General features: G+C 35.9%; 2 protein-coding genes across 9 annotated transcripts; one reads left to right on the top strand and one right to left on the bottom strand.

The window, feature by feature from the left end:
• Positions 1–7: 7 nt before the first annotated feature.
• On the top strand, positions 8–8,147 carry PheRS-m (Phenylalanyl-tRNA synthetase, mitochondrial). 4 transcript variants are annotated; one of them, XM_022058425.2, is made up of 7 exons: positions 8–263; positions 577–652; positions 736–898; positions 1,718–1,849; positions 3,007–3,167; positions 3,897–4,019; positions 6,480–8,147. In XM_022058425.2, the coding sequence occupies exons 1-7, from the start codon at positions 226–228 to the stop codon at positions 6,645–6,647; spliced, it is 861 nt and encodes a 286-aa protein (XP_021914117.1). In that variant the 5' UTR covers positions 8–225; the 3' UTR covers positions 6,648–8,147. The 4 variants fall into 4 exon arrangements, with proteins under 4 accessions (XP_021914117.1, XP_021914119.1, XP_021914115.1 ...); XM_022058423.2 differs by having other exon boundaries at positions 11–263; positions 577–641; XM_022058427.2 differs by lacking the exon at positions 577–652 and having other exon boundaries at positions 9–263.
• On the bottom strand, positions 7,974–26,436 carry LOC110827090 (putative phospholipid-transporting ATPase IIB). Of its 5 annotated transcripts, XM_022058401.2 has the most exons (20): positions 26,059–26,436; positions 24,731–24,914; positions 21,131–21,275; positions 20,696–20,809; positions 20,429–20,587; positions 19,859–20,101; positions 18,334–18,522; positions 17,856–17,977; positions 17,149–17,371; positions 16,238–16,360; positions 15,139–15,372; positions 14,659–14,820; positions 13,749–13,925; positions 12,931–13,101; positions 12,351–12,539; positions 11,877–12,066; positions 11,220–11,460; positions 10,081–10,247; positions 9,687–9,890; positions 7,974–8,777 (listed from the first exon to the last, which is right to left on the bottom strand). In XM_022058401.2, exons 2-20 carry the CDS (start codon positions 24,892–24,894, stop codon positions 8,644–8,646), a joined length of 3,351 nt encoding a protein of 1,116 aa, XP_021914093.1. In that variant the 5' UTR covers positions 24,895–24,914; positions 26,059–26,436; the 3' UTR covers positions 7,974–8,643. The 5 variants fall into 5 exon arrangements, with proteins under 5 accessions (XP_021914093.1, XP_021914099.1, XP_021914107.1 ...); XM_022058407.2 differs by lacking the exons at positions 24,731–24,914; positions 26,059–26,436 and adding an exon at positions 22,012–22,283; XM_022058415.2 differs by lacking the exons at positions 24,731–24,914; positions 26,059–26,436 and adding an exon at positions 21,826–21,976.
• Between the last annotated feature and the right edge of the window lie 692 nt (positions 26,437–27,128).

The following is a 27,128-nucleotide window of genomic DNA, read 5'->3' as shown; positions in this document are numbered from 1 at the left end:
CGTGACTGATATGTCGAAAGTTTTCTCGTGTTCCGAAGTTTGTTTATCTATGCAGGTGTTCTGTATCGTATTATTAAATCTTATTAAAGTGGAATCTGCATTCAGAATGCTTCTTAGCAGGTTAACTATTCAAATGAAGATCAAGCCAAGGTGCTGCTCAACAAACGCAAGAAGGGAAGGACCTGTTCATCTTTCGGTCAATGGTCGAGAGTTTCAACGTGATACATGGAGCAACGTGTCATCAAAAATTCTGTCCCATTTGGGTAAAAAACTACATTTACAAAAATATCACCCCCTATCACTAATTAAACAAAGGATTGTAAACTTATTCTACAAGAGATTTGTTGGTCGTACAGGAAATCCTATTTTCTCAGTATATGACGACTTAGAGCCTATAGTCTCAATAAAACAAAATTTTGATAGTTTGTTAATCCCTCCATACCATCAAAGTAGAAAGAAAAGTGATTGTTATTACATAAATTGTGATTATCTTCTGCGAGCTCATACTACAGCTCATCAGTCAGAACTTATAGGAATGGGACTTAATAATTTTCTTGTTATTGGCGATGTGTATAGAAGAGATGAAATTGATTCAACTCATTATCCTGTCTTCCATCAAGTTGATGCAGTCAGACTTTGCGGTAAACATGAAGTGAGTTTCCAAGTTATGCAATATAACTGCTATTTTTCACTGCTCTCATCATTTTAGTTTTTCCATTTTTACATTTATTGTAGGTTTTTAGGTCCATTGAAAATGGTGATAAAATGGCTGTATTTGAAAATGAAGGTGAGAGAACAGCTCAGAAACAAGAGGCACATACACTGGAAGCAAGTAAAATAATGGAAGATGAGTTGAAGTCTACTCTTATTGTGTTGGCTCAGGATTTGTTTGGGCAAGGTGTGGAACTTTTGTATCATTATTTTTAACAGTCATTTATATAAGATTATGACCATTCATTTGAGCTTCTACATTACTTACCACAAAGACTTGTTTCCAGATTTGTTTTATTTATGCATAGCATACTGAACACTAATATATATATCTATGGAAGTTTAAATAATCTAATATTCCCCCTTTTCTGCCTTACACCAAATTATTGATGATTATTTTATATCATTTATCTGTGCAGGTGAATGATTCTATGAAATTCAGTCTTTTATTTTGGATGGAAAATGTAGTTATGTTCACAAATTCTACTCTGCTATTGACTATAGTTTTGAATCTAATCTTAACACATTTTCTAAAAATATAGCTCTTTGAACCAGATTCTTCACTGAGGATACCCAAAAAGAATAATGTTACATGAAGATAAAATATAATGAGAAGCATCATGATCTGACTCATCTGATATGGGAAGGATGATAAAATCAAGAATGATACATGTTAGGTGTGTGGGGAGAACTAAAAGTGTGAAAATGTGGATGTGGGAATAGTGTAATGGCAAGCATTTTTAATACTTTGCAGAATTTTTGGTTCCATAAAAGCATGTAAATTCTAGACTGGTTGTATGGCTGTAAACTGCTGAAGGAAGACTGTAGAATGAAGTTAAATAATATATGTCATTTTTAAGTAGTTTGACTTTAATTATACATATTTTTATGCTGTTAGTGTCATTGCTGTATATAAACTAATTGTTGGAGGTTGTGTGACATTATGGAATTTGAGGCATTATAGAACATTTACCATGTTAGCAAAACAATAATCTCTGTTTGTTAGAGGTGAAGTATCGTTGGGTGGATGCTTACTTTCCCTTTACTCATCCTTCATGGGAACTGGAAGTCCATCATCAGGATAAATGGATGGAGCTTCTAGGTTGTGGTATTATGGAGCAAAGAATACTTCAGAATGGTGATTATTTCCCTTTAAATACTGCAAACAGGAACATTGTAAAATTATATGTGGAGTTCCCTGCACATTAAGACTGTTTAGTTACTGCTTGTAAACATTAAATGTAACATTGAATTAAACTGCATCATTTGCAAACAAATTATTGAAAGTTCTAAATTTAATTCATTTACCCAAATTCAGTTTTATTGTTTACTGTTAATTAAAACCTCTACTTTACATAAAGCCCAAACTGAACATTATCAAATTTCTAAAGAACAACAAAGTATACAAAAGAATTAATGTCAGTTGTAAGATATAGATCTCATTAAGATATTCAACTTTTATTTGAAATATATGTAGCAGATTCACACTTTCTTGCATTTATGAATTTAAACACATAATTATAATTAATTTCTACCAAAAGTTTAATATAATTCTAATTTACATCTTTCTTGAACCACTTTCTAGTTTAATCAGTTTAATTGTAATGTATGATTATAATGAAACTCCTCACTTCCTGGTCACAGACATGAAAATTTTGAAGTCTAATGTATTTTCTGAATTGTCACAAGTTCAACAAGGTAATATAAGCTGACAATAGAAAACTGCCTAGAATGTATAAAATGCAGGAGTTTATACAATTTACATTTCTGTGAATGATGTTTGTGATTCAGAATATTATAATTGCTCTTTAACAAGTGTTCCAAATACTGCTGACATAATTAAGGGTTTACTGTAAGATATATATTTTGGTAAATGAAGTTTAATTATGGATACATTTAAAAAATTAAACAAACTAATTCCTTTAAAGGAGTTACATAGTAGATATCTTTCTTAAATGGCTTTATTCCAGAAATTTTAAAAAAATTATCGTTTCAATAACAGTGGGCTTGATAAATGTAGTAAAAAGCAGTTTCCTTAGCTCCAGAACATGCAGGCTTTTGAAGTGAGGTCCTTTTAAAAATGATTGATTCAGGTAAATTTTAGCATCACAAAACAAAACGCAGAACCTCATCTACCATTTAGGCTAACTTTGAATTACTCTTCTTAAAGAAGGGGAAATATATATATTGTTTTATAAGAGCATGATACATCCATTTGTCTCTGTATTTGGGATACAGAATACAAAGCTACCTTTTCTACAGCAACATTAAATACATTTTGTTTACATATTTTAGCTGGTGCACAAGATCGGATTGGCTGGGCACTTGGACTGGGTTTGGAACGTCTTGCCATGTGCCTGTACGATATCCCTGACATCAGGCTTTTCTGGAGCACAGATTCAGGATTTCTGTCACAGTTTGAAAACAGGGATCCCCATGACTGCATCAAATACAAGGTAATGGATGATATTCCAATCTTATTACTGCTGGCAGAATGAAAAGCAATGTTTAAGTTGCCTTTGAAAAATAGAAGGTTAAAAACATGCCTGTCTCTGCAGACTCTTATGAACACATGGCTGAGATTTTTAAGATCCCACTTGATGGTCAAAAGTAAAGGACTTGTTTCATTTTGGTTATGACATATAAGTTAAATTCAACTCTGTTTCAAACAGTCTGATTCAAGACCTAGTGGAATTCATTGTGAATCTCAAATAATAAAACTTGTCTAGAATGGGGAATACACCACACATAAGAGAAAGGTGTTCTGCTCTGGTTCCCTGAGTAGTGCTCTTTCCTATTGGCCCACACCACATCCATATCCCTCGTATTCATACTTACAAGTCCACTTGGCATTACAACTGAGAAGACCAACTTCAACATCCTGGTTAATTCCTCCAGAAATATCATCTGCATATATCACTTAAAGAATATGCCCATTGGGGTAATGTATTGCTATATTAGTGGTATATAATCTATAAAATAAAATTTGTCTTCCTGATATTGACATTGTTTTAAAACTGGTTTATGGAAGTACAAACAGCTACACAAATTGTGTGTGTGTGTTTGGGTGTGAATGTTCTACATCCATTGTGAACATCTGGTACAAATTCTAACATGTAAAGGTAGTCTATTCATGCCTTATGAGAACCTCCTTAAGACATTCATATGCTAATTTTATTTTACAGCCAGTCAGCATATATCCACAATGCATCAATGACATCAGCTTTTGGTTACCAAATGATGGAGATTATACATCAAATGATTTTTATGATCTTGTTCGTGAAATAGGAGGAGATATTGTGGAACAGGTCAGCTCTAGTGTGTTACTGACAAAACATAATCAGAATACTACATTCAACATACTTTGACTATCTAGTATACATTTGTAATCTGCAGCAGTATTTAGAAATTACAGAAGTAAACAGGAAAAGTGAGGCACATACAAACACATGACTGTCAGTTGTTTTGCAACATTTAATTTATATGCATCAGATGTCATCAACATTAATATTGAATATCTTCAGCTGACTTTTGACAAATTGAAATCATCAGACTTTATAGGAATGCAACATTTTTTATAGTTTTTAAAGTTATTACTTCATTAAAATAATAAATTTTATATACGAGGCTCGTCCACAAAGTAAGTTTCCCTGGGGCCGTTTACTGCAACAGATACAGCAAGTGTCCAGCTATTTTTCAACATATTCGCCACCGGAATTGAGACATTTGTCAACTTTTGAATACCTGTGTCGCAGAAGTCTGCCGCCTGGGATTGGAACCACTGTGTGACAACCATCTCCGCCTCTCTGTCATTCTCAAAACGCTGTCGCTGACCGGACAGGAATTTGTTGAGGTGTAGGAAAAGATGGAAATCACTGGGAGCGAGGTCCGGGCTGTAGGGTGAATGATTAAACACCTCCCAGCTGAACTCCTGCAGGAGACTTGCTGTCCGTCGAGCCGTGTGCGGCCTAGCGTTATCGTGCAGGAAGACAATACCGGCACTAAGCATCCCGCGCCGCTTGTTCTGAATGGCCCGTAGCAATTTCTGCAGTGTTTCGCAGTAACGCTCAGCATTCACCGTCTCACCTCTGGTCAGGAAGTCGACGTGGAGAATGCCCTGTCTGTCCCAGAACACCGTGCACATCACTTTCCGCACCGACAACGTCTGCTTGAATTTCGTCTTACAGGGAGATCCACTGTGACGCCAATGCATTGACTGCTGCTTGGTTTCTGGGGTAATGTGTGCAATCCACGTTTCATCACCTGTGATGATCCGGTCCAGAAACTCGTCGCCGTCATCATGGTACCGCTGCAGAAATGTCAATGCTGACTCCATGCGCTTTGTTTTGTGTTCTGGTGTCAGTTGCTTCGGCACCCACCTGGCGCACAATTTCCTGAACAACAGGTGCTCCGTGACAATTTCGTGCAACAAGGAGCGGGAAATGACTGCTGAGTTCCGTAATTGTGAAGCGACGATTATCCATAATGCGTTCCCGCACAAGCTCCACAAGGTCGTCTTTAATGATGGATGGCCTCCCACTGCGCTTCTCATCATGCACACTTTGTCGACCTGCTGAAAATTGTCTGCACCAGCGACGCACCATCTGCTTGCTCATGACGTTAGGCCCATAGACCCGGCACAGCTGACGATGAATTTCGATCGGCGCTATGCTCTGTGCATTCAAAAACTTTATCACTGACCGCACTTCACAGTCGGCGGGAGCTGGAATAAGAACCTCCATCTTCAACAGCTGCAATGATGCTACTGTGAGAACGCGGGAAGTACCGTTAGTGCATGCGCCATGCTACGTCATTGCTCTATCACGTGCGCACAGTCGCTTCACGCAATATAAGGTTTGCTAGCTGTGGGACGAGTGGGAAACTTACTTTGTGGACGCGCCTCGTAATATGCTTATTATACAGTCATTTACAATTATGCCACCAGTGTAATGACTGCTAAATCTGTTGAGAGGGGGGGGGATTCTTGAAAGCATGGGGGATGAAGGCTTACTCTTTGCTGTAAGGTGACTAGATATACAAAAACTTCCAGGACAATCCTTTTGTTTGAAGTGGTAGTATCTCATTACTATAAGCTTAGATGTCAATAAAATTGAAACTGTGAAGGTATATAGTTCACGGTCACGTTAAAATAGTCATGAATCTTCATGATTATTTCCTGTATTCATGCAATACACAGTACAAAATTTCTTGATTACCTATATAGTTTATATAGGAAACTTACAATCTTGAGGCAGTATAGTTTCATTAGCACAACTGCCGAAGTTACAGTAACATGCAGTAACAAGGAAAACAAATGAAATATACATTATATTGGTTTGCTTGGAGTATAAAAAAGTGGAAAGGAAGATAATGCACAGTGAGTAATATTGGAGAATTTCTGGGACAGTATGAATTCACTTGCAGTGACATGGTGTTCCAGTAAAATATATAGATGGCACAGTGTTAACAGGCATAATCTGCCTGTAGCACAAGCCTGAACTAGTATCACTCATCCTGTGTTCACTGTTGGGTCAAATCATGTTATATTGCAGGAGATTAACTCACTAAATCAGAAAATCTGGCAAACTGTTTCTACTCAAAATAACTGTTTCTAATGACATTATTCTTGTATTAGTATACATTGCTGTCCAGTATTGACATTCAATCAGTGACTTTACAAATCTATTAAAAAATAGCCAACAGGCATCTCATATCTGTGAAAGTGTGCCCACATAGCATAAATCAGATTACACCTTTTATGCTTTCAGATATCTTTGGTTGACAAGTATTTTCATCCAAAGAAACAACATACAAGTCACTGTTACCGTATTGTTTACCGCCACATGGAGAAGACTCTAACCCAGGAAGAGGTGAACACAATTCACAAACAGATTGAAAAAGCAGTAGCTCTTAAGTTCAATGTTAGTATCAGGTGACTCCAGTGATGATATGTATGTTTATAATAAGTAATCAGTCATAATAAATTATGCCTTTCAGAGACAATGTTTATCAGTTTAAAATTTTCACCTCATATTTAGAAAATGCAATCCGTACAGGTGATGCCCATTTGCATTTTTACACCCAGTTTTCATTATCACAAGAAGCATCAGTATCTTATCCATGGCCAAATTTTAAGGTGTATTACCTGTGTTGAACCTTCTCCAGGCTTATCAGGGTATGTGGTACAGATGAGAAGCTTGGCATCAAAGAATTCTGGCACCAGTTTAACGTCAAAATGGTGATTGTTGTTGTTTCCTATGATTCACAGGGATGTGATCCTTTGTATAATGAATGAATCACCTGCATAGAGAACATACTGATGATACCATATCTCATGTGAAATAATGATTAAGTATCTGATCACTGTCATGTAACTTACACCTGCATCAGTAAGGAAAATATTATCTTAGGAATTTCCTGAAAGTTCATGAACATTCCCAGAAACAATGAAATCATTCCACAGTCCCTTTAAATGAATTTACAATTGATCGTTTGATTTACACTGTTTCCATTATATGTTATGGGGAGGAAAGAGAGGCATGATGCAAATGTTTTGTACAGTCCACTTTCAGAATTTTAATGTCAATACATTTCAAAAAGTATTACTTGATTACACTGACATAAAAATATAAATAAAGCAAATTTCTGATTATTAAACAGACTTTTCTATTTCAATTCTGTGATAAAATTATTGGGCTGCTACATAATTTATTTATAAAATGAAGTAAGTGGGGAATGAAAACTACTGAGTATTCTGAGCGTTACCAAACCCTTACAAAGGTAGGATATATATGTATGTTCAAATGAAACTTGTTCTGAGACAAACATTCCATTAACGTACCAGTTTATGGATCTTCTCCATAAAGAACTCCCTTGGCCACTTGTGGAACCACTGCACCAGGGTGGCCTATGTCTTCCTCCACTCTGAATTTATGACCCTTCAGCACTCTATTGATAGGGATGAATACATGAAAGTCACACTGTGACATCTTGGCTGTATGGTGGATTGTCAAACACCTTTCATCACATGGAGTGCAACATGTCCTTGACAGGAACCACATGAGATGGCTGTTCTTGCAGAACATGATATCCCTTGTGAGCATACATGTACGTTCCTACTCGACAGCTGTACAAAGGTCTCAGATGTTGCACAGATCATGGTCAACTGCTGGGGTGTCATGTCCACAGCCATGTGATGACCTATGTCTGGCCACATTCACTAGCAATGCTGCAAATCGGTATCATTTGACTGACTCAAATACTTAAATGATAAAGAGCTTGCATTTTATTTCAGTCTTTGAGATTATATACAGATCAAATACTTTGATTAAGGGTGCAAAATGGCAAATTAAGTATGTACAATTTGTATTTTTAAGTTGAGATGTGAAACTGATAAAAAGCTACAATAAACTGCAAATAAAAATGTTGGAATGTTAGATGTCCCATTTATTATCCATATGCCAATTAATTAAAAACCTATTGGGTTATGACTAAATTTAATGTCCAAATTATGAAGCACTTCTAGGAAACTGTCTTGCAACCAGTAACAACAGTTCAGCCTTGTGCCCCAAAAATGTGGAAGTTGTTATGTCTTACTTGGAACAAAACTTTTGTATCAGCTCTAAAGGGTTCTGCTAATTGTATATTACAATGACTGGATTTTTTAACATGTCCAGTCTACTATTCTGAGTTATGGAAACTGTATCTGTCTTGCAGATTGTAAAACTAGTAAGCAGTTATTATAAAACCAAAGTACATGGGAATTTTGTAATTTCTCAATGACTTACAAAATATGTGTTCACACACACACACACAAGATTGTGAACACAAATTCACACTGTTAAAATTAAAAGAGTTCCTCTTCTTTATAGAAAATTTACAAATAATAATTTTTCTTGAATGCATTGAAGAACATTTTTTCTGGTAATATGTTCACGAAAGTTTTGAGTAGCTTGGTGGTGAGAATTTCTTCCTCAAAAATTTCAGAATATAAAGTGGTAGACAGCTGACTAGAGTTATCACAAGAACCTTCCACAGAAAATCTGTGGTCTGAATAAATTCAGCATCTGAAAAAGAAGGGAAGTCCCATTAGTATTTGTCTACCACCACATTTGTACAGTTCTTATGCCCTTACAAATGTAAACCTTTTAGAGATAGAATGTTAGCACCCACATCCAGCAAATTCTTATGCCTTTACAACTATTAAACAACAGAATATTTTACAGGGAAAGGTTGTTAACTGTGTCCCAACACCTCTTTGCTTACCCATGAAAGCTGAACTAAGTCCATAGAGCACAGCCCTTCTTGAGAATCTAATAGTTGCTCTGCTAGTAAAGAAATTACTGGCCTTTACAGAAACAGAAGTTTCAGTTTACCATTTATCAAGAGTGCCACAGGTTCCTAGTCTGAGCGATATAAATCCAGCCCAAACCCTCATTCTCATTTCTTTAAGAATGTTAATATTATCATCTTCCCTATACTTTACATTTGCCAAGTGGTTTCTTTCCTTCAGGTTTTTGGACTAAAGATCTGTATGCATCTCTTAAGCGGCCCATCCACGTACGAGTCTGGCTCGGCGAGCTTGACTCATGAGCCGAGCTCGGATATATTTCACCACCCATGCATAGCAGACTTGGCTCGAGACACCCCACTCACAAACGAGTTTGGCTCAATGGAACCCCGAGCTGAGCCGGACTCGCAAGCCAGACTCGTACATGGATGGGCCGCTTTAGACACCCCATACCTATGTTCCTTCCTTACGACATGAGATCAAGTTTTACATCCATATAACAACACAACCCACAAGAAAAAATATAATCTGGAGGCAAAGCACAAAGAAAGGTTGTGGGACAAGTAACAAAAACAGTTATGTGGCTCTGCACAGCGATAACTTAAAAACAGATAAAACCATTGATGCTGATAATACAAATTTCATTTGACTCATCAAACATTTCACTGTATTGTCCTTTACTCACCAAAGTAGTCCTTCAGCACAACAAGTGAAAGGATGTACAGACCAAGGCTGAGCAGTTCAGCTAAAACCATTATATAGTGCCATGTTCGAACCGTGAGTGCTACCATTATTAGTTCCGTCAGGACTAGAGATGTGAAGCTGATAGCCACAATGTGAATGAATTCATCTTCAAACATTACCAGAGCTCCATACATGATCACACCACCTGCAGCAGTAACTGGGTATTATATATACTAAAAAGGTATTCACAACTTTCCTTTACTGAGTTCATAAAATTCAGTGAAATATGTTTTATACTTCATACTAAAATGTTTGAATTAATTATTTAGTAACTCGGAGAGCATGGTAGATTCACTCAAAGGTTAAAATTCAATACTCTAAAATGCTCCACTAACCTTGATAAATGCTGATTAGAACCCATATGAAAAATGTCTTGAAGGAGAGAGAGCGTCCTTTGCTCAACTCCTTGTAGAGTTCAGGGTAGGTAAGAGCAATTTTACCTGACACATCCTTATCAAGAACAAGTGAAAATACTGGGAACATTGTGTAGAGAGTTGCATACCTATTAAACATAAAAAACTATATTAATAATTAAATATGTAAACATAGAGATGTCCATCCAAACTAGATTGTATCATACAGAGAGCAGATATCGTGAGGCTGATGAAAAGCAAAAGGTTAGCCTGGCTTGGCCACGTTGCAAGAATGGAAGGAAATGGTAACTAGAAGAGTGATGGAATGGAAACCGATGGGAAGAAGGATGAGAGGGAGACCACGGAATGTGATGGATAGATGACGAGGAGGATGTGAGGATGATGGGAATGAGGGGATGGAGAAGAATTGTGAATGACAGGACAGAATGGAAAAAAACTCGTCGAACAAGCTAAGACCAACATACGGTTATAATGCTACAAGAAGAAGAAGAAGATATGTCCATCCAGTGTCCTATTGGCAGGGAATACCTGAACAAGCAGAAACATTCCATGTATCTGATGGAAAAATTATAGTGTTAAAATACAGCAATAGTAAGGTACAAGGGATAGAAATTGACAGACAACTCTGAGAACTCCTGCTGCAAACTGGAACTTGGTGAATGTGATGCCTTTAAAATATATTATTATGCTGTATGTTAATAATGTTTCAATTATAAATGTCAAATTGCCATTATGCACTTTTGCGTTAAAATATTTTGGACCAGAGAGAACAGTAATCTCCCATACAAAACTGATCACAAAGAATTAAATTATTAAGAAAATTCAGAAGTTCAGTTCATGAACTAATGCTGATTTCAACCTTTGTTAATATTTTCATATTTGTACACAAATTTGAAAGGTACAACGGAGAAATACTATAATGCACAAAGCTGAGAAGTGAATAGGCAATACATTTCCTCATCTTGTGTTTTCTTAAAAATGTGAATACTTCTTTATGTTTCATACATGTGTGAGAATTTGATGTAGCATTGGAATTACGAACTGTAAATTGAACAATCTAAGCAAATTACTTCTTGCCTTTCTCAATATATAAAACTCACCCAACCATAAGAAATCCTTGATAAAGTGCAACAGATGAGAAATAAAATACAGATGAAAAGACGGCCTGCATTGTTGAGATGATGAGGCCACGATGAATCACAAATTGACTAAGAGATGCTGATCGTTTGTAACTCCTACGTCCATGGACCAAAAGGAGTCTGGCAAGATGACTGAATTGTGGGATAGAGAAATCTGCAGCTAATGACGCCTGCAGACCTTCTCGTCCTGCAATGCCAATACCTGGAAGTGGGTAAGAAAGAATGAAAAAAGATCCAACACGTTAATCACACTCTTTGTTTGTTTTATTTTTATACTCAAAATCTAACAGGAAAGAAAGTGGACGTTACTGAGGCAACGTAACTGAACCCTATGCTCCAGTGTTAAGCACTCCTGCTTTGTATTTCAGACGTCTCACTTTCACATTTTTATCTAGAGATGCCTATGCCATGTTTACTGAATTACATCATGGCTTTCTTAAGTTTATCAAGTCGTGCTAGGACAGTATAATCAAATAGACATTGAATGCTTCCAAATTCTTCACAGTTAAACTTTCAGCATCTTCTTGCCATTTGAAGGTACATAATCGAAGTAACAGTGCTGGTAAATAAACCAAGAAACAATCACTTATGCTTTTCAACAGAAATTATAAGCAGTACCTGCATCAGCAGCCTGGATCATGCTGACATCATTGCCTCCATCCCCTACTGCAGCTGTGCGTCTACCAGTGTGTGTCTGAATAAGACGCACCACCTCGGCTTTCTGTGTGGGTGAACAGCGACAACATACTACTGCTGGACAACCACAGGCTAGCTCCAAAAATTCATGTTGGTAATACTGAAGACACACCTGCAAGTATGATGCTGACTGTCATCACAGGATTATGACAAAAATATGAGGAACCTAACAAAAGCATTTTTAACATTGACGTCAGAAAAATATGCAAGAACAAAATCAAGAAGTTTCCTGTTTTGAAATGTACTTTCTCCCATGACATACAGCGCTACTGCCATATTTATGAGCATAAAACTGAAGACAACACTCATGCAAGTAATCTGTGATGTGAAACAAACTTACTTTTAAATCTCTACAGATAATGAAGGGCTTGTTTAATCTTGCTTACACTCACTCACCTCTAATGAATCTCCATTAATGACAAGTGCACAGTCCTGTTTCTTACGGAATGTATTTAGTTCTAGATGGGCATCAGTACGTGTGACCACAGATTTGAACACATGAAGACCCTGTGTCCTAGACACTAGGCGAGAGCTCTTGGCAATGCAAGTTGCTGTCTCAAGTTTATCGCCTGTTAACATCCAAATCTGCAACATACAATCAACATGTAATTTTAAACTTTTAACATTCATGAAATTACAGAGTGCAAACTGAAAATGAATGATGAATGACAGTATGTCTACTTATGATAACTCTGTTGTATTTCTGCTCAAAAAATGCTTTCTTGTGTATCTTGAAACAAATTCCATCTAAAATTCTCTCAACCCACCTGAAACATAGATTTGTTAATGCTGTGATGCATCAATATATTGAATTAATGGGAAGAAATTATTAGTTTTATTCTGTTCTTTTACCACATATAATAAAGCAAACAGAATACATATTTACTTTACACCCATTCAGGTGCACCAATGTCTCATAACTTTTAACAATTCTTATCAATAAAACTATTATTTCAAAATAACAAATGCACCAAACCTTGATTCCAGCATTACGCAGTAATTCTAAGGTGGGACGTACTCTGTCTTGTAATCTATCTTCTACTCCAGTCACACACAAGAGCTCCATTTCTCGCTCCAAACTCTCAACAACAGCAGCAACACATGCAACACGGTCTGACACTGACATCCTTGCAGCATTGTATCGTGTCTATACAGGAATATCAGACTAAATATTAGAATATTATTTTGTGAAAAGTGCATCTTTAGCATCCTTTATGGAACAAAGTTGGCAAACAATTGTATTTCAATGACTAGGTGGTTAACACCGAAATTCAACATGACAGTCATCTAACCCTCTCTGATACCGAATATTTATTCTTCATACTAGATAACCTTTAACAATATAATGGTGTAGTTTCATAGTGTTTAACCACTTTCCTACCAGCTAACTAAATCACACTTACGTAGGTGACCAGAATTCCCAAGAATATCTGTGAGAATACATCCAACATTATCTGCCTATTTACAAGCAAATAAAATTCTGGAGCAAATGGTTCAAGTGGAGAAGGGAGGTAATCAATGATGACTTCTGAACTGATTATCCAATTACAGTTTTAGACTAGAAAACTTGTTATAAGGCATAAGCAATGGTAATGTAAGATTGTCTCATCAAGTTACTGTTTAAGATTATGAATGGAGAGGACTTCTGTTAGCACAATTTCCTGCTTTTACTTGCAAAAGAACTGTGTCAAGTATCAACTGGTACAAAGCTGGGTATTATTCTCTAATATACATAACAAAATACACTATTAATTAATACTGTAATTTGTAATATGGTGCAAAAAGGACAGAGACCTCAAAATCCATGTATTGATCTTCAGTAAGGGTCTTCTTTGCAACAACAAGAGTTCTGAGACCTTCTCTTGCCATATTACCACACTCTTCTTCTAACCAATCATTGTACTGAACAATACCAGACATGACTACATCAGCACCCTTGAGGTAGAAGACAATTTCACCCGTATGCTCTTCCTGTAACAAAACAGTATTATAACTTCTAAAATCTCTTTTTATGCAGGAAGATAAGATGTAAAGGAAAGCAGTCAAGAGTAGAAGTAAATGTCCACAGACACTGTTATGAAAGGTCAGACTATATATTTTCAAGTGATGTGGTGATTAATGAATAATTAATTTTAAATGATATAGAGGGAAGGAGTCATACATCGATTTAAGGTGCTATCCTGGCATTTGTCTAGATGGACTAAGGAAAAAATTCAGTCAGGAACACTGTCTCTGGAAGACTGTAAAGAGTTTGGAATTATATTGTGTAATTAAAAATTATACTACATAAATAATTTAAAGTTCAATGAAGATTCTGAAACTAATTTAAGTAAAATATCCTGACTGATGGATTGGCCATGGATTCCACAGACTTGGCCACCAAGGTCACCGAACACTCGACCCATTTCTCACATGAAAGCCATCACATAAAACAAAAATCATAAAAAAGAGCTGTACTGCTTTTTCAATATACAGATGCTGTAAGATGCATAAACTACCTTCAAGTTTGTGGTAGTGAAAGAAGTCAGAATGTGTATCTAAGCTGAAGACGGCCACTTTGAAGGATCCTACTCCATATAGTTAGTTAAAATAACTCCTAAATATATTAAGGAAATGACAGAGTAATTTAAAATCAGAACATTTCCAATAATTAATATTAAACTATATATTCTGCTGTATTGGTTTAGTTTCCCAAAGTTCGTACCTTGAGTATAATGCCCATACGTTTGGTCTCTGAAGTGAATGGGAAGACTTGCATGATGGTGTACGAGTGAGTCATACCATTTGGTGTTCGTAGCTGCATACTGGATAGATCTCGTCTCACCAAAGCTAAACCAACTTCTTCTGTCCACTTTACCAAAGCCACCTGTCAGGAGAGATAAAACACTAATTCCCAACTTAAGATTGGAAAATTACATTCAGAAAATAATTCAGTGTCCTGTATAAGTTAGCTAATTTTCCTTTTAACTCAAATGCCAGAGCTTTGATTCCAGCTCCTTCCCCTACGCACCATGATTTTACTCAAAAGTTATCCTCAGATACAATTCAGCAACAACTGGAGGGGCATGAAAATGTTATTAAAAATGACCAAGCAGAAAGCAAGCTACAAAACTGGGGAGAAACTTAAAAGTTTTAACCTACTACTGAACCATAATGCAGTTTATATATTGTAAGTTTTACTCACTTCATCTGGACTAGATGCTTGGTAAACACATGTTTCCTTTCTAGGCTTCCAGTAATGTTGATCTGCTTCTGTTCGGCTTTCTATTGATACAGGGCTTTCATCACAGTCACCACGTACTTGGCCCTCCTCTCTGGATTCTTGGTGACTAGATTCTTCATACACTGGTGTTACATTGTGACATAATGCAATTGCCTTCACAGCCTCCTGAACGCGTGTTACCTCAGATCGTCGAACCTTTGCAAAACACAATTTTTATATCTGTAATAAACAATCCACAACCCGAAAATCAGCTATGCAACTCTAAGTGTTTAGTGACTACCCACACACAGCTCAGCAGTTCAATAACACACCCTAAATGTTCCTAGAGACACCTACTTTCTTTCTGCAGCACTATTATCAGCAATGGTAGAATTGCTGGAAAAGGTGCATCACCTTGCAAGGAGAATGATGGTAACAAATTAAAATTGCATTCATGAAGAAGTTAAGAGAATTAAAATTGGGGAATGCTTGCTATTTTGCAGTTCCATATCTTACATCTTCCAGTCTTTGACTGAAAAAAGTAAAGATTAAACTATACAAAACTATAATTTTACCTGTTGTTTTGAATAGTTGTGAAACTTGGTATTTCACATTATAGAAAGAAAACACGAGAGTATCTGAGAACTTTTGGAGATAAGAGGGATGAAATGACATGAGGCTGGAGAGAAAAGTGTGTAACGAGAAGCTTCATAATTTGTACTGTTCCCCTAATATTAACAGGATAATCAAGTCAAGGGAGGCCATGTAGCATGCATAAGGGAGATGAGAAATGCACACAGAAGTTTAGTTGAAAAGCCTGGCAGGAAGACAATTTGCAAGACCTAAGAGAAGATGAGAGGAGCATAAGAAAATGGATCTTAAGGAAACAGAGTGGAAGGATGTAGACCTAATTCATCTGGCTCATGAAAGAGATCTCTGGCAGATTCTTGTGAACATGGTGATGAACCTTTGTGTTCCATAAAAGGCAAGGACTTAGCTGAGTAACTGTACGCTTTTCAAAAAGGACTCTACACCATGGAATTAGTAAGTCAGTTAAGGTATGTCAAAAAGGGTACAATACTTTGGATCCACTACTTGATGGCAGCGCAACAACATGACGAGGAACTGGGGAAGAACTTCCACCACCATCCAAGCTTAACTGCTTGGTGAGCTGGGCATATGCTGTGCTTAAATGGGAAGAAACCTGAAAAGTGCAAAAGTAACAAAATAACAATAATTAATAATCATGGACAAAACCAGCCTGGCCATGACATCATGCCAAAAAATTTTCATTGGCAACAAAATTATATTTTATGTCCAGTAATTTAAAATAAAATTTGTAAGTCACACAAATACATAATGAAAAGTTCTTGTAGTATAGCAAGGGAAGAACATGTATGTTTTCTGTTGGCAGGAGTAGCTGTAGTAAGGTAGTAACAGCCCACAAGATCTGTGATATTTTCTAAGAGCATATGCTCAATACTGTGGCCAAATGGCTAGCACTCATCTCATATTTGTAAAGTCCCAAACACAAACTCTGGCCTACAGACCAGCTATCCTGACTGAGATTTCTGTAACTTTCCTCAGTTCCTTCAAACAAATGATGGTTATAGTACCTTAAATTAAGCCACAACTACTTCATTTCATATCTCTTCCAATTCATTATTCATTAATCATCCTATCATTTGATGTGGTATACAGTCTGAGCTATTTGCAGAATTATTAAATAAATGAAAACCCACTAAAAAATTGTTTTGTCAATCAACTGACAGTTGAAAAAAGACAATATTTTTTATTTCCAACAAAATAACATTTGAGCACACAATGTTGATGATTCCATGTGCACTACACATAAAGGACTGAATAATAAACAAATTACCTAGCCTATGGCCAAATGTAACAGAATTATAAAATAATTTTCACAATGAAGGTGTTTTTCCATGTTTTATATAACAGTTTTTCATTTTTAACATATTTAGTTATACTTTTTACCTCATCAAATGTCTCCGTTCCATATGAAACAGTCCCAAGATGTAGCTTCTTAAACACCATCTCATTCTGAGTTAGAGTGCCTGTTTTATCACTTAAAAGGTATGAAATGCGGCCCAATTCTTCAGGAATTGTTGTAGAACGTACAACAGTTCCAGAAATATCTTCATCACGCTGAATAGACCATGAGTAAAATGCTTTCCCCATATCTAAGTTCACCCGTAAACTGTGGAAAAAATTTTAGTTTAACAATGCGCCAGCATATTTACACTTAAGAAGGGCGGAAGAGTATTATATGAAGTGTTACTTCCTTAAACCCAAGCAAGGCAAATATATATTGTCTATACAGGCTGTCCAGCAATAGGATGTCCACAGCTTAACTACGTGATCCTGGGATCATTCTGAGTAGAAAAGTTCTAATTAACATGAGTCCGATCCGCAACGGTTTGTTAACAAAGTGGGAATTAGTGTTTACCATGCTCTGGTTATGTAATTGCCGGTAGTTAGTACAACCCCTTGCAGCATATGCAAATTTTGCTACATTACAGTTAAATGGCTTACTGTTGCGGATTAATAACGTGAAAACCACTCTGGGACCTGGATGTAACTTTGGTCTACAAATCATTTAAATCATATGTAATTAAGACTGATAAAGTAACGAGGTTATAAAAACTAAATTATAATTCACACAGTGAATGGTAGATAATTACCTGATAGGTATAATGTAAGAGAATAGCAGCACAAATCGAAACATGTATCTGTACCACGGACCATTAAATCCTTTGAGGCACATCATAACCATGGCCAATCCCAGAACAGCACCAAATAATACCTTTTGAAGGAAATGCGCAAATATTAGGAAGTTTTGTTAAACAATGTGGTTTCACACATCAGTAAACATCAATTCAGATAGTACTCATGGAAAGAGACTGAAATCCTTTATTATATATTTTTTTCAGTCCCAAATATTCTTTCTGACACTTAAATCTCAAACATACATAATCCTTCTTCTTCCTTCACACAAAGTATCATCTTGAAGGTAACACATACTTCAAATATCAATGGAATTTTTTTTTTTCATTCTTAAAGGCTGAAACATTTGAAATAAGTAGCTGCAACTCCAGCATAAAAAATTCTAAAAGTATTCACACATCACTGGTACATCTTAAAGCACTTGAATTTCCATACCTTAGTCAGCTGATTTATTTCCATGTCAAGCAGTCCCACTTTACTGCGCGGCTGTGAATTGTTCATTACGCTCCTTGTCTCAGAGCCAGTATATACCACCACACCCAATGCTGCCCCAGATGCAACAACACAATTTGCCCAAAGTGTGTTCTCAACATCCAAACTATCTTCACTTCCATATCCATCATGCTGCAAAGCATTACAACCTCAAATTAGGAATGCATGCATGAAAGAAAAAGAATGAATGTTATTATACAAGTAGATAAAATATGAAGTTTGTATGACATGAACCATCAATTTTTAGAGGTTATAGAGGCTATGTATGAACACATTCGTTGTTTAATGCGGGTCAATCATCTGGTTCAAAGGATGTTACTGGATGAGAACCTGGACTGTTCTGAAGGACACAGGATGAGAAATGAACAATTTCTAATCTCGTACGATGGAAATCTAATATGGTAAAAATAAATTGGGTGAACAGCAAATGAACCAACTCGTTCACTTATCAACATAAAGAGGGTGTTAGTTATAATATCTAATAAGAAATGCCCCACTTAATGGTACCTGCACCTTGTCGTAGTGGTGGGGCTTGAGTACCTCAGTAATCCCAAGAGCTATGCTGGCGGTAGCATAGCTACTTGTAGGGCCTCCCTAGCCAGATTGGTCGAGGGGGAGAGGTCAGACTAAGACAGGTACCCTGGTCCTCCAGGTTGGGGGTTGGTCGCAAGGCTAACAACCTTGCAACGTAAAAAGGAAGATGTTTTGAAACCTCAATCAAAGCCTCGGACAGAATGGACCTAACAATAGGACCGAATGGAAGAGGAGAATTGAGGAGGCCATGGACCGAATATGGACTGGAGAGCCATAGAAGAATAAGAAATGAATACAATGTTAGCAATGTGAAAGTGAACACAGCTTGTGAATGACCCATTCACAACCATATTAATGTATACAGAACTGAATCAGAAATAACATTATTGTAAATGAGTTTCAAAAATTGTCACTTACTACGCCCACACCTGCCTGAAGGCACCAAGGAAAACATAACTTCTGGCTCTATGAAACTTGAGGTTTTCACAGTGGTGAAAACTTGAATTCTGGCTTTTAGGTTATGAGGCTGTCAAGTCTAAGTTATAAGAGGGTATCAATGATTTTGAGGAACCTTCTTTCATAACCTAGAAGACCAAAATCCAAAAAAGAATCCCTTCATTCAAACTATGTCAATGAGGAAAGCCAGTCTTATGGCTGAGATCCACACCAATGAAGTGCTTCAGATGAGCATGATAAGGACCTCTTGGCAAAAAATAATTTAAAATGTCTGGGATAGAAGAAATATTAACAATGGCCCAACACCTTTAAGATGAAACTCTCATCTCAATATGTTGATTCTGAAACTGTTAAATATTATACTATTTCCAATGAGTGGTGAGTTTAAGCTTCTTGCATAGGAATGGAATTAAGTGATCATTGGAAATGGCAGAGCAGAATTTTTCTGTGTCCAGACTGGCTATGAGACCTTACATACCCTAGTAAACGTCCCTATGAAACTGTGTATGTCTCGTTGTGGTTTCTCAACAAAGAGAGATGCTTTGATGTCAAAAAGCTGCAGATCTGACTCCAGTTTCTGTGTCGCTGGAACAGCAAGTCGAAGCTTCCAATCTGTTTCACCATCTAACTGATCTGTCCTAACAAAGCATGCTCCTGATCGCTCTGTTGTCCTCAAGAGGACTAAATCTGCTGGAACACGCTGATCCTTCTCCACTACCACCTGCAATATTGGAATGGATAATATACCACAAGAGTTACAATCTTCATAGAAATGTCACCACAAAACTATGGTGTTACAGAATAAAGGGTAAATCAATAAACATCACTTTTCAGAAGAAGAAACGATTTTAAACATCCAGGTCCTACACACAAAATTAAATATTTTTTTTGTCAATTAAATTGTTGACAGTCATAGAGAATCAGTGTAACTCAGATGATTTTAAATAAACTTCTCAAAAGACCACATATATTAGTGGAGACAATCCCAATACCTGTATACATTTATATTCTACAGTTCACAGAAAATTCAAAGCTCATAAATACTAACCAAATCCCCAACACGAAGCTTTGAAGATGGTATAAGTTCAGGTGTATCTCTTCCCCTCACCACACGTCTGTATTTCTGACTGTTTACTTCCTTGTCTCTTTGATGTCGACGGATATCATCAACAGCCTCACGAAATATTGTTACTGTTAATACAAAAGTCTGCAGAGAAAAGTACAAGCAAAAAAAGTTACATTCCAAACAGCTATTAGAGTGACTGTTTTACATATTAAACACAACAACATTCCAACTTTAGTGCACAAATATTACCAAAGGACCCCAATATGTGTACAAATATCCAATCCTGATATCTGGTATGAACTGACTTGTTGCCATCACAAGAAAATACAAGTTCAAGAAAAACTTGAACTGCTGAAATAGTACCTGAAACAATAAATAAAATCCAAAAAATCCAAACAGCGACACATCTCCTTAACACTGATACCATATGCAGTGGATATTGCTCTAAATATTGACAATCTATTTTAAAACAGGCAGGCTATGAATTTTGTTGTAGGACTTCACTGATAAAATGTTTGCACAATAAAGATATTTTTTTGCTGACATGGTTTTTTAACAAGATGTATAACACACTGATAAACTAGTTATGCTCATTAAAATGTTTAAACAACACCTATAGTAAAGTCTGTACAGTAAACATCTGTTAATGCACTGCCTAATCATAAATGGAACTGTCATACTTACCAATGGTAAAAATGTTATAAGATTATATTTCTGATTTCGTATTACATTTGCTGGGAACTTCTCTGAACTTGGATGACCAATAACAATTGTTCGTGACTTTAGTTCTCTTTCTTGACAACATCTCCTCCACAGCCATGAACAACACCTAAATAAGAAAAATGAAACACATTTAAACATAATTTTGAAAATTACATGGAAAAGAAACTTAGGACATGATGTTTTCAAAAGCATTTAGATTACTTATGGTATTGCACCATGTCCATAAAAGGATGGATGAAAGGGACATGTTTCATGAATTTTTAAATCAAACACCTTTAAACAGCATACCCAACAAGGCAAATTAAAATGTTCTGAACTTTCATTTTGCATGGTTATGCCAAGATGTCATCGGCTTATATCTTGGGATGCATTACCCACTGAAGGCGTTACAAAGAACTAACGAAAGTGTCACAGTTCAATAACAAACTTTCAACCATCATAATACCAAATCGTTCTTCTATTTTCTGTTATCTTGCTGCCATTGTGACGAAGAACTTACAGGATTGTACGATGTAAACAAACTGCCTTACGCATTGCATTCATTTACGAAATAAACACCAGTAGCACCAAAACTTCAATGAAATTGATGGTTAACTCTATTCCTTAAATGAATTTCACCTGTACTGGTGATACAGCAAGGTCTAACATTTTCTTACAGACAAAACGTAAGTGGGCGTGTTGACTATCCTGCCGACATTAGTTAAAATCACAAAAACTTGTTTTGTAGACACTTTTGCATTAATGCTATGATTTCCATATTACGACAATGTACCAGTTTCATCTACCCATTCAATGAACACTAAATCTAAAACAGGGCATTCTATCAGTTATTCAGATCTAACCTTGAACAAAAGTCATCTGTATGTTTGGGAATTAAAGGAATGTCTTCTTTCACGAGTGTATTTGTTGATGCAGATTCCGCCACACCAATTCTTGATGACTCCATTATTTTATGTTAAGCCCACGTAAACAGCTGAAAAACTGCCCTTCCTGAATAAAAATTTTACGTGTAATTTCCTTCACGTCACAACACAAATCAAAACATGGCGAGCATCATCCACCCTTTCGTCATCGATCACTGCAGGGCGGGAAACTTACAAATCTTTGATATTTACTCAGAGCATCATTGAATCCATTTTTTTTAAAAAATGATACCATATCAGATCATAAAATATTTCATGTGTACAGTAGCTGGCAAACTAAACCCCTAAAAAGAAAACGATGTATTATCATCACTTAAACTGTATTTTGTCAAAACATTGTATGTTATGTAGGATACTCAAAATTTAGTTAACAAATCTTCACAATCTACTTATTTAAGCAGCATTTATCTACATTTACAGATACTATGTTTAAATTGATTACCTGAACCTTATAAGATTCTGCAGCAATCTACTTGGTGACACTAAGGAGGGCCATCTACACTGGCAAATATGAAATGGGCTAGCACAGGAAAGGGAAACAATAATATAACATGTCATCTGAGATATTATTTACAAACTACAGCCATGGATTTATCCTCCAAACCAGACAAACATATTTTTGGACATGCTACTCAGATTGGTATGAAATGTCTTACCATGTATCTCTTCTTGTATTCTTTGAATATAATATCAATTCTGTATCTTCTGTGAACTGAGTTGTTGATTGAGGCGCACATTCAACTGAATAAAATGACATTGCAGCACTATTTCTGCTTGATAAAATTCTCACTCCAGAATTGCTTCCATTAAATTTGTTTCTTACATCATTATTAAATTATATAAAGTTATCTGGGTTACAATCTATGATAATATAGACACTCAAACTTCCCGACCTTAATTCACTAAGCCCTGAATATGTTTTGTATATGACTCACAAACATAAATGCATACCACATATGACATTTCCTCTCTGTCTTATCTAATCAATAAAGCAGCTGACTGGTTGTTAACTTTGCTCAAAGGACTGCATAACATACTTCTTACCACATGCATGGCACTTCCTAATGTAAGTATGTAAAGTTCACCTCTATAAGCACAGGTAAAACAGCACACAAGAAGAGACGCTATTAGTATTGTTACATTTTCTTAAATTCACTATGAAATAAACTATAGTACACACACACATGGCATTTCCTATACGTGTTTTAACTGTCCTCCAACACACATGTACACCCAGCTCATAAAATTTAAACAATCATTAAAGTGTCCAAGGAAAGAAGCAAAATGTTGGTGCAATTTACAAGATTCATGTAAATGGATTTGTGAAGAGGAAAAGAACTGAAGTTAATTTGAAAATTGTAGGGTTATGTTAATCTGGGATGATATTAATTTGTTTGGTGTGCCACCTTACTTGGATTATTTCCACCAACTCCTCTAACCAGCATAATATTTTTTCAATCCTATTTTTTTATCAGTGTAAAGACAATGATGATGGTTATCTGGGTTGTGATGCTATGTGGACTTCTTGGTAGATACCAATTTTTCACAGAAACATACTGCCTCCATTTCCTTCCTCCAAAACAATGGTATCAACTTACAAGTCTATATGACATCACAATTCAAAAGACCAACAATGTCATAGTCACTGCTGTAAAAATCTGAAATGTAAGACTATTGTAAACACACAAGAAAAGCAAAAAGGGCATGCTCTAGGGAAAAAACAATTCTGAAAAATTACATTTAATTCTGTGTATTTCTTATTTTTCATAAATTAATTCTTTTAGAATTTTTTTATGTGAAGCAAAATAAAAGTTATGTCATCTAGGCATGCTATCACTATCTATAGGACATGTTAAAACCTGGTGACAAAATAGGAATTTTGGCACTAAGCCAAGCACAAAATATCAACATTAGTCCCATACAAGTTATATTATATAACACAGAAAATTAACTCCTAGTCTAAGCATTTGACCTACAGAATGACATTACAGAGCCCAGAATGAATTTTGAATACATACATACATAGACATGTGCATATCTTAATACTGTTACAACTTACATAAAAAACCTCCCAATGAAGATATAAATTTACATAATTCTAACCAAATCATTAAATAAAAATGAAATACAAATAAAATTAAACACAATTACTGTGAGAGACCAAGTTTAATGCCCATACAAAGCAACAGGTAAAATCAGTTTCATATATTTTAATCTTTGTTTTCTGACAGATGAGAAGAAATGATTGTATGAAAGTAGTAAATATTCCCCAAATTTAATCTGCTCCTAATTTCTTTGTAAATGCAATTCTGATCTTGTACCATAGATCCCAAATATTTGAACATGCAATATCTCCAAGGGATTTATTACCTACCTTTATATAACTTCATCCTCTATAGTTTGGTGAACATGACATGAAAATATATTTAGTTTTATCTGAATTTATTTGTAGATTAACTTCCTTACTAATATTTAACAGATATTCTGTTTTTTTCTTTATGATACTTATGTTTTCACCCAATAATATATGACCATGAACACAGACCATAACTCAAATGATAATTTATTTCATTTTTGAAGTCATTACCTCCTTAGAATTTTTTTTTGTTCATAATGAAAGTGAAGTGAAGAAACATACCCACAATGAAGTAAAGAAAGACATCTGAAACAATTCTTAGAGCTACTATGATAACGCAAGGCACTCGAATGAATCTCATGATCTGGAGGCTGAAGAAGGAAATCACTTTCATCCATTTCAAAGTCACGTTCATCTGAGTTGATTCTCAAAGGTACTTCCTCCATACTGTTTGCATGAAATGAATCTGGGGGAAAAAATTCAAGGTTTAATCCTCTGAATCCAAAGCCCATCTAAATAATGATTAAAATTCAGTCTGTACCACAAAGATAATCTGGTTTATGCTGTTTTAATAAATAATCACTCTCTGCACTGAGAATCACGTGAAACCAATAATTACAAATTGTTACCATTCAGATTTAAAGGGTTAACAGGCTTCATCGAATAGTAATACAAACTTTACAGTTGTACACAGGTTGCAGGTACATGATCTTGAATAGAAGTTTCTAGTTATTCATCTGATCAAAACGTTTGTCTGCATGTAAGTTAAAAACTTATTTACTTATCAATAAACAATGGAAGTGTAAAAATAACATATGGAAACCATACTGTTAAGATATATTTCTCATTAAATATTCCAACACCATTCATGATCCTAGAATACCCATGGGTTTCAGAACATGTCTGCTTTCCTGTTCATGTGATTCGAGGTTCTTGGGAATATATCAATTGTGGTCTTCATTAATACTGTGCTATTTCACTTCTATAGCAAACTTTGATGAGAATTTCACTTGTTGAATGAGGGTGGGTTTCTGTAACAGGTTTGATTTAAATGTAGGAATGTAAAGTGTTTCAGGAAGGGCACTCCTAAATTCCAGGTTCTTACATTACAGTTTTGTGCTCAACTTTGTCTGTAACGGTCAGCCAAACTGGACTCCTATACTGTAGTTTCTTGAGAATATACTCTTACAAATAAATCATTACTGTAAATTAATTGAATGCTACAATAATAAAAGCACTTTCAGTAAAATAGCAATATTACTTAAAATCCTTTTCACAGTCTGTCACATTTTGGTCTGTGACCCCACATGGGTTCATAACATTTCAGCATCAACATTATTTCCTTTCAAATTGAAAGATGCACTGAAATGTTGAATAACGTTCCAAGTAAACCTAACTGAACTGGGAACTTTCTTGCACCAGTATCTGCTTTCAGTTCTACGCTACTCCACCAGCTTCCATCCCATCTCTAGAGATGGGGACCATAAAATGGAACCGTCAACTAATTCGGAAATTTGTAAATGTATGCTCTGGTAAATCGCCTTAATTTAGTCACCGTATTTATCCGAAAAAAAAACAACAACAGAGAACACACGCAAATTATTACTTACATTTGTATGCGTAGACACGAATATTGCCTCGGCAGGATAGGCCGTCATCGATAGGATGGAACGAGTGAAAGGTGGTACAGCACTGGAGTTTGGAGTTTTACTCAGGCATACTATCAGTGATAACAATATCACAAGAATGGGTTCGAAGTTCAGGGTCTCTGCCGTTTTTGAAAACGAATGCAATGAACGACATGCACTAAAACCTACATAACCTCTGAAACTGTAAACATCAAAAAGCCCAGAATCATATATAAAAGAAAGAATTTTAACAAATTTCGACTTCACTTCTGACACAAATCCGAAACCTTCTAATTAATGTAATTCGGCTACCTATGGTATATAGCAGGTTAGTAAAATAAAAACAAACTTTAACTGATGATGTAGCCAACATAAACATTCGACTATCCACTAAAGAAAGCGGACTCCACAGAATATCTTTAAAATAAAATTCCCCATATTGCACCATTATACACTTCATGGCGAGCAGTCCACTAATATGCCGGGAATTTAGAACTTCCAAGATAATGAACACAGAATAATAATACTTATATACGTCGTGTTGGATAGGGTAAAACTATGGTGTTACTTGTACTGAAAATTATTTCTCCTTTCGGGTTGTCATCCCTGCAAGCATTTATCTATTTAAATCACATGAACATAGAGATGCGAAATATGATTTGACTTTTCACGTCGGTGAGTGTTAAGTTGGCTGTCTTCTGGGTTGTTGAGCCGTGTAGTCTGATAGAAGTTTATTAACGATTCGGAGATCCTTGCTGCCTCCATCATCTAGGCGATTATCATTTCAGGTTTTCTGACCAAAATTTAAGCGGATTTCTCATCGCCTCCATGTGTACAACATCTCCTGCTCATTTCATCTTTCTAGATTTCATCATCCTAATAATATTTTAGGAAGAGTACAAGTTATGAAACTTCTCATTATGCAGTGTTCTCTAGCCTATTATTTTCTCTCATTTACACACTGTTCTCAGCAACCTCTTCCCTTTTAAGCCATCATAACCTTGAACAGCCTGAAAGTTGGACCTATCATGTGTATACATGTGCTAGTCAAT

The sequence above is a fragment of the Zootermopsis nevadensis genome, unplaced genomic scaffold (genome assembly GCF_977971745.1).
Source record: "Zootermopsis nevadensis isolate Lab colony 2312 unplaced genomic scaffold, Znev_1.0 Znev_ptg000004l, whole genome shotgun sequence".
Classification (NCBI taxonomy): domain Eukaryota; kingdom Metazoa; phylum Arthropoda; class Insecta; order Blattodea; family Termopsidae; genus Zootermopsis; species Zootermopsis nevadensis.
Note: the sequence above shows the minus strand (reverse complement) of the source record. Positions and strands in the feature narration are given on the sequence as shown.

Excerpts from the sequence above, each read along its gene's own strand:
- PheRS-m (XM_022058422.2), top strand. The coding sequence starts at position 11 with ATGTCGAAAGTTTTCTCGTGTTCCGAAGTTTGTTTATCTATGCAGGTG. Across the intron at positions 899-1,717 it reads TCAGGATTTGTTTGGGCAAG|AGGTGAAGTATCGTTGGGTG; the intron begins GTGTGGAACTTT and ends TCTGTTTGTTAG. Across the intron at positions 3,168-3,896 it reads ATGACTGCATCAAATACAAG|CCAGTCAGCATATATCCACA; the intron begins GTAATGGATGAT and ends TTTATTTTACAG.
- LOC110827090 (XM_022058401.2), bottom strand. The coding sequence starts at position 24,894 with ATGGAGGAAGTACCTTTGAGAATCAACTCAGATGAACGTGACTTTGAA. Across the intron at positions 20,810-21,130 it reads TTATAACATTTTTACCATTG|GTACTATTTCAGCAGTTCAA; the intron begins GTAAGTATGACA and ends TTATTGTTTCAG. Across the intron at positions 13,102-13,748 it reads ATCAATACATGGATTTTGAG|ACACGATACAATGCTGCAAG; the intron begins GTCTCTGTCCTT and ends ATTCCTGTATAG.